The following is a 16,495-nucleotide window of genomic DNA, read 5'->3' on the forward strand; positions in this document are numbered from 1 at the left end:
CGCATTCTGGTTTGGGCAGTCATTGCCGAAAAGGTTTGCCGAAACTGCAATAGGGCAATGGAACAAATTTTCTAGATCTGCCTTCTCACCACCATTCTTATCTCATCTCATCTCAAATGTAAAGTAGTGGTCTTCTGATGACCCCACAGAAGATTGTTCAGAATCATGCAAGCCTGATGGTGCTGCATCTCCCCCTACTTCTTATAGTTCAGTGAAGTAGAGAAATGCCTGTGTCTCTTCCAAATGTTACCTCACTGTGGATTTTAAAAAATGTTTCAACCCTACACCATTCTTTTCATTCAGAAATACCCATGCGCTGCATGTTTCAGACCTCCAAAGAGAAACTGTGAAGGCCATTCCAAAACTTTTATCCTTCTTTTATATAGATACTTCATGGTTGATACACCCACTTTTTTTTAGCCCCATTGTTTGCTCATTTTCTAAACTTTGGGACACAATGAAATATACTATTTGATCAGAGGGCTTAAACATTTTAGATTCAACTGCACTCTTAGTTCATTATTAGGATGCCTAATAATCTTTATCTTCTTTAGATTCAGTCTCAGCTCCTTCATTCATATGCAATGCTCTTCTGCACTCTGCTCAAAAATCTTTTCATAATCTAGGCTCTACATGTTCTATTTGAAAAATCTCTTCCAGGGATGTGAATAGTTTGAATCTAGTCCTAGTTTATTACATGTAGCCGTAAGCCAAGTTCAAACAAAACAAGGTATAAAGCAATCAAGTTAATTTTCATAGAATTGATGACACTTTTTTTCTTTTTAAATTCTGTTTTAATTTATTTTTTTATATTCCATTTATTCTAGTGAAACAATATTAATGAGAAGTTCAGTGTAGCCTTTCTTCTGGCACAACTACAGGTCATCCTCAACGTACAAAAGTCACTTAGTGACCATTGAAATTACAACAGCACTGAAAAAAGTGACTTAAGGCCATTTTTCGCACTTACAGAGTTACAATATCCCCATAGTTACATCAAAATTCAGATGCTTGGTAACTGACTCATATTTACAATGGTTGCAGTAACCTAGAATCACCTGATCACATTCTGTAACCTTCTGGCAAGAAAAGACAATTGTGGTTAGAATGGTTGTAAAGTTCACTTTACAACTGTCTTGCTTAGCAACATACATTTTGGGCTCAATTGTGATTGTAAGTTGAGGACTACCTATACAGCAACTGAGACTTTCATGAACGTGGTGGTAGGTCTTCCAGAGGCAGTCTTTTAGACTTTTTCATCAATCTTTCTCTTACTAGCAAAGCAATGCTTTCTATAGCCCAGCCTCCCCCCCCCATATCAGCCTCATAAAATAGTCCTTTTAATTTTTCATAAATATGAATTAACATTTTTTCCTAAGAATTGGCAATGTGTGACCTTTCAGATGTTAGATGAAAAATTTAATCATCATGACCGCAATCCTGTAACTTCTAAACAGCCATATGTTGCCCATCTATTTTAAAAGCTTTTGAAAGAGTGGCTAATGTTCTTAATGATTTGTTTATATGCATTTAATATAGACAGAGTTGGTTTCACAAAATAAAATTCAGCATGTACTTTTGCTCTCAACTTTTTACCTGAATACCTCAGAATGTTCTGTCTCTGCTTTGGAAAAAGATTTTCAGAGCCAGAACTTTCTGAGGTAGGACATCTCCCTCTTCCTCCTTCTGAAAACAGGGCTGAAAAAAGTTATGGCACAGCTTCCTGTGAGAGTAGGTCAATCTTTTCCCAGCTGTGACCTTGCCCTCTGCTGGAGAACATGCAGGCTCTATCAATGACCTGAGACCAGACTTATTCAGTCTCAATCTTCCATTTCATTCCAAATTACTTTCCTTCTTTTTTTCCACCTCTCTTACTTGGAATTTCACATGGATGCCATTGGCATCAAGCTCACTCCCAAACAATGTGCTGTCCATGGACTCTCAGACGACTACCCCAAGAGCAAGAGTTGAGTGGAGACCTCCCTTAGGAAAACAATGTCTTATTTCACTTTGCCATTTCTTTCCCCATAGGGAGCAACCACCCCTTCTGTATTGTTGCTAAAAAAATTTGCAATGATTGAGTTCATGAAGTCACCAAGAAGTGAAAAATATATCCAAAACTAAAACATCTAGGCCAGTGGTTCTCAACCTTCCCAATGCTGCGACCCTTTAATACAGTTCCTCATGTTGTGATGACCCCCAATCATAAAATTGGTGTCTCAGTTCCTAAGACCATCAAAAATATGTGTTTTCCTATAGTCTTAGGCGACCCCTGTGAAAGGGTCGTTCGACCCCCAAAGGGGCCCCTACCCACAAGTTGAGAACCATTGATCTAGGCTGATTTTTATGCTTTAAGTATTTTCCCCTCCTGTCCCCATCAGCTTGTTTCATACAGATATTGTCTTGTTCATTCTTAGGCTCTAGAAATGTCCATCCAGTTTATTCAGTGGTGGCAGCAGCAGCAGCATCAAGTAAGTACCAGGACAAGGTATAGCTTTATTGAAACCACATCCCTCTCATGTTCCTGAAAGCAAATATCAATAAACCAATTACTTACTTTAAATCAATTTCATTCAGTAGAGAAAACAGTACTGAAATTTCAATTATATCAATAATGTAGCAATTGCACTTAGACTTATATACTGCTTCATAGTGCTTTATAGCCCTCACTAAGTGGCTTACAGAGTCAACTCATTTTCCCCAACAATCTGGGTCCTCATTTTACCGACCTCGGAAGAATGCAAGACTGAGTCAATCTTGAACAAGTCAGGATTGAACTCCTGGCAGTTGGCAGAATTAGCCTGCAATACTACATTCTAACCACTGTGCCATCACAGCTTTAGTTTAAAGGATTAACACAATCATTTTCAACTTTCAAAATAGTAAAATCAATCCTTTTTAAAAAAATAAAAACTTTTTATAAAGTTTGCAAAATTTCAAATAAAATATTCTATTTCAATTCCTATTTTAGGGCAAGTTCAAGCTGCACAAGGAAGAACTCAGAATCAAGGTATGTCATAATTCAATGGATTTTCTAATTAAGAGAATGTTAAAGTTTATTAATTAACTTATCAGTAAAATATTTTAAGACTTGTGGCTACACAAGGAACAGAACTATTCTTAATCCTGAAATAGATAACGCTTTTATTATTTTAATTTTTTTCTTAGAAAAAAACTCAAAGTAAAAAGATTTACTAAAAGTAAATCTATCTCAATATAATTGCTTTTGAATAAGTTCCTTGCTATTACCTCGTAGTAAATTTTCAAAATAGCTTTATCTTAGTTGTTCTATATTAATATAGAGGCAATTTTATAACTGTCCACTAAGTATCCTCTGAAGTAATAATTGAAAACCTTACACTAATTAAACCTTAGTTTGGTTTGAACAGGAACCTGTAATCAATTATTTCCACCATAATAGATTGATAAGCCAAAAAAAATCAACTCCATAGGAAAGCAAAAATAGAGTAGCCGAAAATGTGAATGCAAACCCACAAAATTTAGCAAACAAGCACTGAAAATAAATAAGGCATCCCTCTGTTTCTCTCTACAATTTTAATCTACTGCTTCAAATTTTCCAAAGGTTTTTGGGCAAATATCTTAGTATTAAAATTTGATACTTGCAAAAGAGAAGAAAATCTTCTACTACAGGAAAGCCACAAACTGTCTCTCCAAGTTCATGTTACAACTCCAAGGATTTTTGTGACAGCCAGAAATGCCTCTCAAAATAAACTTAAAGCAGGGTTTGTTTTAGTGGTGCATGCTCTGATTATTTCAACAAAGTTGATCTCATGTATTTCTTAAGATGTAATATTTTTACATTAGCGTAAGATTAAATAGTGAGCTTGAATAATAATTATGTTTGTCTTTTGTCCATAACAGCTACTGAAACAGATGCGTGGAAGTCTGGATCAAGCCTTTTGGACCCAGGTAAAAATCTTTCCACAAAGTCTATTAAGCAGCAACAATGTACAAGTGTGCACATATCATGTGTGCAGGAAACACAAGCATTTTTTGTTTTGTTTTGGTAAAGCTCCTTACTTTGAGATAAGATTCTTTTGAGTCTTGTGTCCCACTCAGTTCATCAAAATATATGCAAATTAAGGCACATAAGCAAATGTGTCAGATAACGTGAAATAGTAAATTGAAGAGCTTTAAGTTAGATTTATACTGCACACTCTTGATCAGCTGATCAATTTTCATTTAGGGATCCCCACTGAAAAAGAACTTTCAGGGTTCATTTGCACTCAGGCTGAATTCACCCAGTGCATAAGATCAAATGAAATCATTCTAGGTTTTCAGAGGTAATTTCAAATTACTGCCTAGTGTTGGAAATACGCAAAGGGAGTATGCAAGCAAACAAAATTCTTGAATTTGTGTTTGTGTTTGGTTGTTGTTGGTTTTGTTTCTTTATTTTGGCCAAAGCATCCATTGATGTTCAGACCATTTTAGAAGATTGCCAGTGTTAGATTAATAAACTGTACAAGCTGACAGTTCATGATGGATAGAAAGTGATTCATTGCAAAAGAATTTCCATCAGATAGAGGGAGCTACCAAGATGGAGGATTTCCAAGAGGGCAGAATGCAATAGAAAGTTGGCCCAGTGATTGTTTGATGCATGCCAATTATCATTTGAAAGAGAATTATTTTTAGTTGGTATGAGACAACTGTTGCCTGAATAGAGATTTAATGAGCCCAGACAGCTGTGACGATCTGGAGGTGAAAAAGCTTAATTAGCTTGCCGCAAAGTCCCACATCAATGAGCTGAGATTCTCAGGACTTGACAATGCCATTTTAAAGCAAGCCTGGGAACTTGCAGGCCTCCTGGAAACAGAAACCTTTTCAATCAGCTCTGAGAAATGCACGTTGGGTGGCCTTCCTGTTCTGAGGTTGCTGGTGACATAGCCGGCTTTCAAGGCCACATTGGAAGCCCTGTCCGTGATTTTTTTTTTTTTAATTTCATGAAGATGATAGAAGTTGCTGAGGTGGCCAGAGTGACCTTTTGATTAGAGAAAAGACAATATCTGTGTTTAGTGCTGACTTGTGGAATTGTTTTTCCCCAGTAAAACAGGAAAAATAAACTGGTGGTTTTGACAATTAGACAGGATAGATTATAGAAAGAAGAAAGTCATGTTGTAGCTTTAAAGAAAGGGTGGATCTGTAATTTTAGTCATAACTGCTGTAAAGAAGATAAGAAGCCATTTCTTTATATGTTTTTTCTTTCTTTTCTATTTTTCGTCTACCTTTCTTCTTTCCTTTTTTTTGCACTTTAGCTTTCTCTTTTATTTTGTCCCTCCTCCCCCTTCTCACTCTATTTTAGTTTGAATGGATTTTTGCTCTTGCTTTTAAAACTTTCCATAAAATTGCATTTTAAAAAAGAGAGCTGTGTTTAAGTAACCTGCATCCCCAAGATGTGCTGTTTTATCTGGGATTTAAAAAAGAATTGTGTTCCCCAACTTGCAATGGCAAAGGTGTATGTCCCCCTCCCCCATGATAGTCTTTCAAGCTCTGGAGGTCTTCAGGCTTTTAGGGGTAAAGTCAGCCCTTTAAAGGGGACTCAAGCAAACAGGCAGGCAAGTGGTGCAGCATTTAAGGATTGGTATTGCGAGATACCCTCAGGCTGACCCACTTAATAGGTGGTGGGGTTCTGCCTAATTCAGCAGGTGAAGAATCTAGAATTCCTCATTTGGCCCTGCACATTCAGCAATGCATATACTGTAGGGCTGGTTCTCAGCTAGGTGGCAAACATGCCAGAGGTGCCTTCCAGAAGCAGCGTGCGTAGGCTACATCTGACGTCATTGAAATTTTAGCTTAGGTTTCTAACATTTCACTTGTATGTAAAAATGTAATATGGCTGGCCCTCGACTTGTGATTTAGTTGTGTAACAGCAGTTCAAAGTTGCAACACTATCAGAAAAAGTGATGTACGACCTGTCCTCAAAGTTACAACCATTGCATCATCCCCACGTGATTGCATTTTACGATGGTTTCGGTGACTTATGGTCATGTGATCCTAATTTTCAACCTGCCCAGCTGGCTTCCAATAAGCAAAGTCAATGGGGGAAGCTGGATTCCCTTACCAACAACATGATTCACTTAAGAACCGCAGCAGAGATGGGTGGCCAATTTTTTTACTACCAGTTCGGGCGTGCTCTTGCACATGCGCGACGCTTCTGTGCATGCAGAGAACCAACCAGGCAGGTGGGCAGAGCCTCCCACCACCACTACTACCGGTTCACCCGATCCAGGCCAAATTGGGAGCAACCCATCTCTGAACTGTAGGTAATCACTTCATAACTATGGTAAAATGGTTGTAGAATGGGTCCAATCATATGATAATTCACTTAACATCCCCATTGCTTAGCAACTGAAAGTCCTATCCAAATTGTGATTGTAAGGCAAGGACTACCTCCACAGATAACCTTTTGTCTCTGCCTTGTTGAGACCCAGTTTCTTTGAAAGTGAGTGATGGGACTGAATATAAAATAGGTTGAAAACACTGGACTGTAAAGCTTTCTGAGCTCTCCAAGGCAGTTGTACCAGCACACAACTTGACCTATGCTTTACAATCCAATCCTTACAACTTATTTGGATACTGATAGGAGTTCACTCTTGTCTAAACCACTTTCCCTTTCTGTGCTGAATCTAGCAGACTGATATTTGATGTGAATGTCTCCTCTTTCCTGACCTTCAAATTTAATGATATATAACATTGACCATTCTAGGTTTCAGCTCCAAAGAAGACATCGTCCCAAAGCCTTTGAAACCAGTTTCCCAGGGAAATCCAAGTATGTGAATCAGAAATGTATTTAGGTACTTTCATGGTCATCTGTTTTTAGTGGACAAAGAGGAGAACATTTTATTGGCTTGGCATTTCATGAATGAAATCTGCTTCTTGGTGGGGGCAATGGGGGCAATGAAAAATCTAGCAGAACTATTAACAGGGACAAATTAATTTCCATTCAGGTTTATTTCAATGTTGATCGTTTATTAATAAATGCTGATTTTTCTCACTAGCTTGCGACGATAACAGCAAATGATAAAGTTACTATCTGATAATAATCAATTTGGTTACTGTAAAAAGAGAGGAAAAGGAACAATGTTTTTTATCGAGTTATATTACCCAATATAATAAGATGAGGGTAAATACATGCATTTAAGATATTTGTTTGTTTGTTTATTTATTTATTTATTTATTTATTTATTTATTTATTTATTTATTTATTTATTTATTTATTTATTTATTTATTTATTTATTTATTTATTTATTTATTTATTTATTTATTTATTTATTTATTTATTTATTTATTTATTTATTTATTTATTTATTTATTTATTGTTCAAGGGCTAAGTTGTGACCTTTTGGAGCATAGCACACCAGCCCCAGGCCCTGTCTTCCACTGTCTCCCAGAGTTTGCCCCATTCATTTTCATTGCATCAGTGACACTATCTAACCATCTCATCCCCTTCTCCTTTTGCCTTCAACCTTTCCCACCATCAGGGTCTTTTCCAATGAGTCCTCTCTTCTCATATTTCATACTTCTTCACTTCCATCTCTCTTAAAAAGGGCTTTGGGTGATGTATGCAGCAATAAAACTGTTTTGCACAGCTAAGCTAAATTCTGTTCATGGGTGATCTGAATGGCATGAACAAATAATCTCCATCATTAGAAAGGCAGAAGAAAGTAAGCAAAAATGATAGCATTCTTCCTATTGTGATAAATTAGTAGGTGTAAAGCATAGAGAGTTTAAAATCTCAACCACAGTCTATGCGGCTGGATGCAGATTAATTGTTCAATGAATAGAAAAAAACTTACTTTGTAGAAGGAGCTCGATCCAACAAAGGCAATATTGATCAGTTTCTTCTTTCCCCTGTGATCTTTGTTCTACTTCCCATGTTGTCTGAAAATTCAGAAGAATCTTCAGAGTCCATATGGGACCAAGAACGAAGAAATTAGCTTCCCCTTTTTTCCCCCTCTGGAAAAAAGTCATACCAATAATTCTTCAAGAGACTGGATCCAACACTCAATCATTTGTTTCTGAATAAGCATTGATTACTTAAATGCCTGTGACTACCCCTAGTGTCCTCAAAAGTTCTAGAACTCACCTGAAGCTTTTGTATGCACCTGCAATTTGCCTGTTGGTTAAAAAAAAATCACCAGGGTACTGCAGATTAGAACAGAGACTGTGAAAAAATTATTTGGACGGCTGTTTATTGTTCTAATGTATCTTATGATATTAGGGACTGCAAGTACTACTTTGCACAATCTTGGTTATCCTGCACCTTCTGCTTTCTGTGAACACTTGCAAACATGATTATAACCACCAATTATAATGATCGGCAGAGCATTTGAGAGATAAATGAGGTTTTATGATCTTAACATAGAACATACAATAGAAGCAGTCACAAACTCTTCTAATATATTTGTAATGCATTTAATTTAATTTATTTCCCTAGATTGCAAAGTTGATTTAGCCTTCCTGATAGATGGGAGCTGGAGCATTGGCAGGCGCCGTTTTCAGATCCAGAAACAATTCCTCAAAGATGTATCTCAAGCCTTGGATGTTGGCCCAACAGGGCCTCTCGTGGGCATTGTTCAGTATGGGTAATAGTGCATTGTTTTTATAAAACCATGTATTTAAGAAGATAATATAGATTTTAGAATGTGTATCACACACACATACACACAATCATACAGACACACATTTACATATACACACAAGCACCTACAAAAAATATCAATAAACTCGAAAGATATGTTAACTCCTTTTCTAACTCCTATTTCATGACTTTTTATGGATTTAGGAGAGTATCTGACTTTAGATTTGCTAACAGATCGTAACAGAGCATTGGTCAATAACAGAATGAGTGGGCACTCATTTCTTCTATTGTCTATTAAATATTATACTCTAAAAGTAGATGTAACCCTTCGGGAAGGCCAAAGTTTTTAAAAAGTGTCATAAATTAATGTTCTGCCTTTGGCAGTAGCCAAATATATCCAAGAGTTCCAGTAGAATGCCATGAAAGATATAGCAGAAAGGGCAAATTATACATACTCGGTATTTTTTTTCCTTTGAATAGTGCTGATTTGGGATAGTTTATTTTCAATTTGTTCATTTTATTTATGTTTAACTTTATTTATATTACAAGTGTATTGAAATAATAAATATGAATCATGTGGGGAGGGGGGGAGGGGGTATGTATGTATACAACCCAGTTTTAAAATAGCTGGGGTATCAGAATAGATTTTAAAAAACAGATATAAAATTAAATTTAACTTCCATTTGATCTTTTTATAGTATTATACTTTCCTGGATACATTTCAGAGATATAAGGGTTCTAAGCTGTGAGGAAGAGAGAAGGAAGGGAAGCAGTTTGTGCACTCAGTCCAGAGGGAGTTCTGTGCCACACGACACACCAACCTCTTAGGGGCGAAACATGAGGCAGGCCATGTTTTTGTCTCAGGTGATAATGGGTTCATAAAGTTTAATTAGATGCCTTGAGGAAGGACTATCTCAAATTCCAACATGAAAAACAAAGCAAAACAATAGACTACTAATAAACTTGTAAACTTAAATAGGTATGCCTTTATTAAACCCAAGGAGCTGATCTCCTGTTATTTGAAAGGCTGAACAAGGTGGAATTAACAGATGGAAGCAAATCGTAAATTAATAATTCAATATGAATTATTAAACAATTTGAACAATTGTCTATTAATAATTTACTATTGCTATTAATTATTACTATCAATAATTCATAGCAAATTATTTCTGCTTTTAAAAAAATCAGCTCTACAAATTACCCATGAAAATCTAATTGTTTACAAGTAACATTTGTGACAAATAAAAGCATAAACTTCAGCATTCAGCAACTATTTGCGCATATAATTCTTTGCTTGGAGAAAATTATGGTACCTGAAAATTGACTTTATTTACTTTCATTAATGGGCTGCCATTAATACTGGGTTTTACATGTTTTTTTCTCTTTGTTTTACAATCAGCGATAACCCTTCTACTGAATTTAACTTGAAGGCCTATGCAAATAGCAAGGACTTAAAAAATGCCATTGAGAAAATATCCCAAAAAGGAGGCTTATCAAATGTTGGTAGGTAGCTGATACGTCATACCAAATTTGCTTAAGAATCAGATGCCAAGATTTGAAGTTATTGTTTCATCACCTGCTTCATTTATTCTAGACTGTCTTTTCTGATTTTGGGAGAAGAAATGTTCCCCCAATCAACAGTGTTGAATTCTGAAATATGGAGTCAATGTAAAGATACATTCTATTCCATTGTATGTTTTGGCATCACCATTTGTTGCCCTAGGATTTCAAACAATTAAGATGCTAGAATTGTACTACTATTTCCCAGCTTCTAAAATTTATCATGCAGATACTTTATCATCTTGCAACAAATCCAAATAGTTTCTGTAGGAATGGAACAGATTAAGATTATGCGATATGTATGTGAAGTTGATATACATCTGCAGCCTCAGACACATTTGGTTGAGAAAATTATTTGCATCATATGTTTTTAATGGCCAGTGACGTGCGGTGAGATTTATGGCTGGTGAGGCTGGTGATGTCATCAGCGCGAGCCGCGGTCCCCTTCATGTTGACTCAGGAAGGCGGGGAATGGGACCACGTGTGCAGGAGGCTGAAGCTGCTGAACCTCTGGGAATGGGACCACGGGTGCAGGAGGCTCCTCTAGCCTCAGCCTCCCTCCTGCCTCCCTCCTGCACACGTGGTCCCCATTCCCCTCCTTCCTGACTCCTGAGTCAACATGAAGGGGACCACGGAGCGCGCTCTGCGGGACCGCGGCTCACGCTCCACAGTCCCCTTCATGTTGACTCAGGAAGGCGGGGAATGGGACCACGTGTGCAGGAGGGAGGCTGAGGCTAGAGGAGCCTCCTGCACCCGTGGTCCCATTCCCAGACCACGTGTGCAGAAGGCTCCTCAGCGCCTTTTCCCTTTTCTCTTTTTTTTTATTTTCATGATGAGAGCGGTGAGGCTCTGCCTCCCCTGCCTCCCCTGACCGCACGTCCCTGTTAATGGCTATGAATATTTCCATCATAATGTAGGCAGAAGGTTTATTTCAGCTGTTGTTTCAGGATGAATGCTATTTCTATTCACGTTTCAACCGGAGCATGTATTCCTATCAAAACCACAGTACAAATAATTGCTTTACATCTAATTGAGTCTGGCAATAAGAAGCTTCCTACTGATCTGCTGCATCTTGATATTGGCTTTGGTTTTTTTTTTTAAATTGAGGTTTGCTTCTGTCCTCTACTTTATCATTTTTAGTCTTAATAACGTGCAATACCAAATAAATAAATAGAAACTAGCTTTTTAAAGATTTACTAAACAACGAACAACTCTTTCCCCTCTACTACCCTCTCACATAGGAAAAGCTTTGTCTTTTGTTAACAAAAACTACTTTGAAGATGCCAACGGCAACCGAGGAGGTGCCCCCAATGTGGCGGTAGTGTTGGTGGATGGATGGCCCACTGATAAGGTAGAAGAAGCCTCCAGGCTGGCACGGGAGTCTGGCATTAACATTTTCTTTGTCACCATTGAAGGACCCGATGAAAATGAAAAGAAAAATGTCATTGAGACGAACTTTGTGGACAAGGTAAGAAGAAAGTGGCAGATTTTGGAGTGTGTGTGTGTATTCTGGGAAAATACAAAGTCTGATCACATGACAGCAGAATCAGACAAGAACAGATTATAGTTGTTTTTCCAAAGTAATTACTTCACAGTCCTGGACTCAGCTCTGCCAAGCATTGTGATATAATGCAATGTACATTAAGTTACCATACTTTTTTAAATTTAAAAACAAAGCTGATATAAACTGTTCTTCAACAGTGGATAAAGATAGTCCTTGACTTGCAACTGCAATTGGGCTCAAAATTTCCATTGCTAAACAAGACAGCTGTTAAGTGATTCCACCCACCCACCCCCATTTTAGACCCTTTCTTGCCACAGCTGTTAAGTGAATCACTGCAGGTAAGTTAGGATTGTAACAGGATTATGAAGTGAATCTGGCTTCCCCATTGACTTTGCTTGTCAGAAGGTGGAAAAAAGTGATCACATGACAACAGAAAACTGCAACCATCATAAATACACGCCAGTTGCCAAACAGCTACATCAGGGGTGTCCAAACTTGGGAACTTTAAGACTTGTGGACTTCAACTCCCAGAATTCCCCAGCCAACGTGTGTGTGTGTGTGTGTGTGTGTGTGTGTGTGTGTGTGTATGTATGTATGTATGTATGTATGTATGTATGTATGTATGTATGTATGTATGTATGTAGTATTTGTGCTGATAAATAAATAAAGGGAGACGAGTATAGATCTATTTCAACCTATTTAGGTCTCATCAGCTAGCCATACCCTTGGGAATGGAACCAGGGCTGTATTGCATATTAGGCCGATGTAATTGCCACTAAGCCACAGGCTCTCTTCCTTATCAGCTAGGCCAGGGAACTAGGTATGTATTTGTGTTACAAACCCTGGTATGCCCAAATATGGGAGGAAGCTCACTACTCCCCCTTCTGTCCTTCGGCTCATTACAGAAGACCATCCAGGCAGAAAACCATATTTTTATTTTTAATGTTGCCTTTGCTATGTTTGTATTGTATTTGTGCTGATAAATAAATAAAGGGAGACTATATATATCTATATACATATATACTGTATATATATTTCTATCATTTAGGCTGTATGCCGGACCAATGGATACTATTCTATTCATGTCACCAGTTGGTTTACCTTGTACAAAGTAGCACAGCCTTTAGTGAAACGAGTCTGTGATGTTGACCGTCTGGCTTGCAGCAAAACCTGTCTAAATTCAGCCGACATTGGGTTTGTCATTGATGGATCTAGCAGCGTTGGCACAGGTAACTTCCGCACCCTTCTGCAATTTGTAGCCAATATTAGCAAGGAGTTTGAGATTTCTGATACAGATACCCGGATCGGAGCTGTGCAGTACACTTATGAACAAAGGCTGGAATTTGACTTTAACAAGCACAGCACTAAGCAGGAGGTGCTGAATGCTATCAAAAGAATCAACTATTGGAGTGGAGGAACCAGCACTGGAGCAGCTATCAACTTCGCCTTTGAGCATCTCTTCAGCAAATCCAAACCCAACAAGCGGAAAATCATGATTTTGATTACAGATGGCAGATCGTACGATGATGTCAGGGGACCAGCTTTAGCAGCACACCAAAATGGTAATCGCCTGCTCTTATATTTTTGTTTCAAAAAGGTTTAGCCAGATTTAGGGCCGTTGATCTGAAGATTAGGTCTCCCAGAAATCCAAGTTAAGTTTAGTATTCCCAATTCCCCTCAGACACAATTGACAGACCATTCTTGGATGTATGAGGACCAAGTATAATTGAGTTAGATAGAATTGTTGAAGACTTTGGTCCTTTAGGCCTGGCTGGCCTGGAATATTTTGTGCTGTGTATAGTATGTGTATTGTCACCTCCTTAAAGAAACTGCTGGCATTATAGCTGGACAATCATAGGAGTGTCCTTTCACTGTTTTCTCAATTGGGGGGAAATTCAGCATGTGTTCCTGTGTACTTGAAAACCATTTAAAAAAAATTAATTGGGACCTGCATTACTCCATTTGAACAGGCACGGGTCTTTTCTTTTTTTCATATTCTATCTGGATTATTATGAAGATGTATATGAATGCAGCATCCATTTAAAAAAAGCATTGATCCATTATGATCTATTTCTCCCCTTGCAGGTGTAATAGCCTACTCAATAGGCATCGCATGGGCTGCCCAAGATGAACTGGAGGCTGTGGCAACTGACCCTGATAAGGAACATTCATTCTTTGTGGATGAATTTGACAGACTGTATAGATTTGTTCCTAAAATCGTTCAGAATATTTGTACTGAATTTAATTCCCAGCCACGGAACTGATTGTATCCAGCTAACAAGAGTTGCATGGCTGAAATTGTATCCCATAAATCAGGCAATGCCAGATGAGAAATTTTACCTAAAGGATAATTTCAGATCTGCTCTCAAAGCATAACCATAGTGGAAGCTGTAGAGTGATGCTTCCTGCACCTCCCCTTACTGCAGTGGGTCTCAACCTTCTTAATGCCGCGACCCTTTAATACAGTTCCTCATGTTGTGGTGACCCCCAACCATAAAATTGGTGTCTCGGTTCCTAAGACCATCGAAAATATGTGTTTTCCGATGATCTTAGGCGACCCCTGTGAAAGGGTCATTCAACCCCCAAAGGGGTCCTGACCCACAGGTTAAGAATCACTGCCTTACTGGGTTCCAAACTGATCTAACAAATTGGCTAATAGCTTTGACTTGTTTAAAATTATCAGTTGGAGTCAATGAATTTAACTTCTCAGTATAACAGGCATGGAATATTTCTGAGGACTTCAAAGCCACATTTATGTTAATGATAGCATTTCTTTCCCAGGGTGGTGGTGAAGGCAAGAAACAGACTGACATATCACTTTCAATCACAATCACTTGGATTCTAACCTTTAATTACACGTGTTGGCAGTCATGTAATGCTAAGCAACAAACAAGACACTGATTAAATATCAGTGTGATGAAAAAAAAATATGTATCTGTGGCCTGCTAACCACGTACTGGAGGAATAGTTTTCAGTACACCGTATTTTGCCTTTACTTACATTTCATGTGCTTCAACTGTATACCAGTCTGTAACAAGAGCCCAAATTGTGAGGCAGATAGATAGATATAAAGGAGTTCATCACTGTTCTCCTTATTACATTCATGAAGACAGCACAGCCAGAATTCTCCACTCATTGTCATATAAGTAAGGAGAGCAGCTTGCTGATTAATCTTGACAACTGTTACAAACATGGTATATCCAATCAATCGTAAGTCTCCTTGGGAATAATGTTTTCCTTTAAAAAATAAAAACCCCAGTAAATGACTATTAGCATTTGAATTCTAAAACACAATAATATTTATAATAGATTTTTCACCCTTAGTAGACTAAATAGTAAAGGTTGAGAGCCCTAATAGCGGTTTCCTGTTGCTTATCTAGGATTTCCATACAAAGAAAGAAGTCTACGAAAGGAGCTTGAAAGTGAAAATACTCTACATACATAGAGCATTTCGGCTGAACCATTCTAATCCACATTTCTTGACATTGCAAATAGTGAGACATACAAAGCTAGACTGATTCTGTTTCAGGACAGACTCTATATACTTATATTCATATTTATTTTTTCCTATTTACAAAAAGACATTAATTGTACTTTTATAAGTATTTCCAAAGGTTTTTTTAAAAAAGATAACTGGCGACTTTCTAGAACCGCATACAAAGAGGAATTACTGTGCTAGGTTAGTTTTGGTGGGAAAAACAACAATTTCATAAGTGTACAATGGAGGGTCATTTGAGCACTTCTTAATGTTTAATAGTCAGTAATTGTTATGTCAACTTTCTTTACTTCATTTGTCTTCTAAAATGTTGTTTTAGCCTATTATCTTTGCTTTACTTCCCTTAGGTAGGTGCAAAGAATACGTTCAGCTGAGTATTGAAGAAACTGTATTTTTTATGAATGAAACATGAATTTGTGAATCTCAGTACCATGCCTTCCCCCTATACACTTGTATATCCAAAAGGGAGCAAAGCTCTATCTTCTGTCTTATAATAGCTTTTTGTAAGCTGTGGTACTTTTTTCAATAAAAATTACAAAAATGGTGTTACTTTTTTTTTCTTAATGAAAAAGCAAAATTCTTAAGGTTTAATATGTAAGAAACTTCAGTATTCAGAAGAGACTCTCATATGCATACTCTGCCTTGTTCATTTTCCCCAAGAGGAGACAAAAAAAAATCATGTTTCCTTGCATGCTTGAACACAGGCTTCTTATGAAATACACTTATATTGCATGAGATTATTTGTCAGCCTCTGTTTCGCTATTTGCTTTCGGCTGCCATTGAAAGGGGGGGCTGGTATTTGGGAGGGGAAGTTCAAGTACAGGAGAGATTGCAAAAAGGGAGTTTTGGTCTCACCATCTACTGCGCATGCTGGAGATTAGTGCTTGGTGTCGGTCAAGGCCAACCATCCTGCATACCTACCTGATGATGCTCCTTGAAGATGGAACTCACGTGACACCTAAGGGATTTGCAGATTGGACACTGGGATGAGGGTTACCAGGGGGAGGGGGTTTGGTCACATATTGATATGTATGATTTCACACGCTTTTGCCTCAGATCTTGCTTTGCTTAGCTGTTATCTTTTCATAACCAGTAAAATTACTCTTAATTCTTCAAAATGGAGTTAAGTGGTTTTTTTCTTGGTTGCTGAAGGAGGCCAGCTTGACATTATTAGTCCATGAAGTTTTCAGCAGGGAAACCATATGAATTATGCATGCCCTATAAATGAACATTTTACTGGCTAATTCTTAAATGGGTATCACTATTGTTCTGATGAATTCTGAATAATCAGAATTCTGTTTTAGGCTAACAATCCAAATGTGGGATGAGATTAGT

At 37.7% G+C, this 16,495-nt stretch overlaps 1 protein-coding gene across 2 annotated transcripts in view; it reads left to right on the forward strand.

The window, feature by feature from the left end:
* Positions 1–15,704, forward strand: part of VIT (vitrin) — a 48,870-nt gene extending 33,166 nt beyond the window's left edge. For both annotated transcript variants that reach the window (XM_081940032.1, XM_081940033.1), the window contains exons 8-16: positions 2,418–2,471; positions 2,972–3,010; positions 3,883–3,930; positions 6,725–6,787; positions 8,457–8,604; positions 10,000–10,103; positions 11,402–11,628; positions 12,713–13,226; positions 13,750–15,704. In XM_081940032.1, the coding sequence (XP_081796158.1) occupies positions 2,418–2,471; positions 2,972–3,010; positions 3,883–3,930; positions 6,725–6,787; positions 8,457–8,604; positions 10,000–10,103; positions 11,402–11,628; positions 12,713–13,226; positions 13,750–13,928 (1,376 nt within the window). In that variant the 3' untranslated portion in view covers positions 13,929–15,704. The remainder of the gene's footprint in view (positions 1–2,417; positions 2,472–2,971; positions 3,011–3,882; positions 3,931–6,724; positions 6,788–8,456; positions 8,605–9,999; positions 10,104–11,401; positions 11,629–12,712; positions 13,227–13,749) is intronic.
* Positions 15,705–16,495: the final 791 nt, after the last annotated feature.

The sequence above is a fragment of the Natrix helvetica genome, assembly GCF_964273705.1.
Source record: "Natrix helvetica genome assembly, chromosome: 2".
NCBI classification, from domain to species: domain Eukaryota; kingdom Metazoa; phylum Chordata; class Lepidosauria; order Squamata; family Natricidae; genus Natrix; species Natrix helvetica.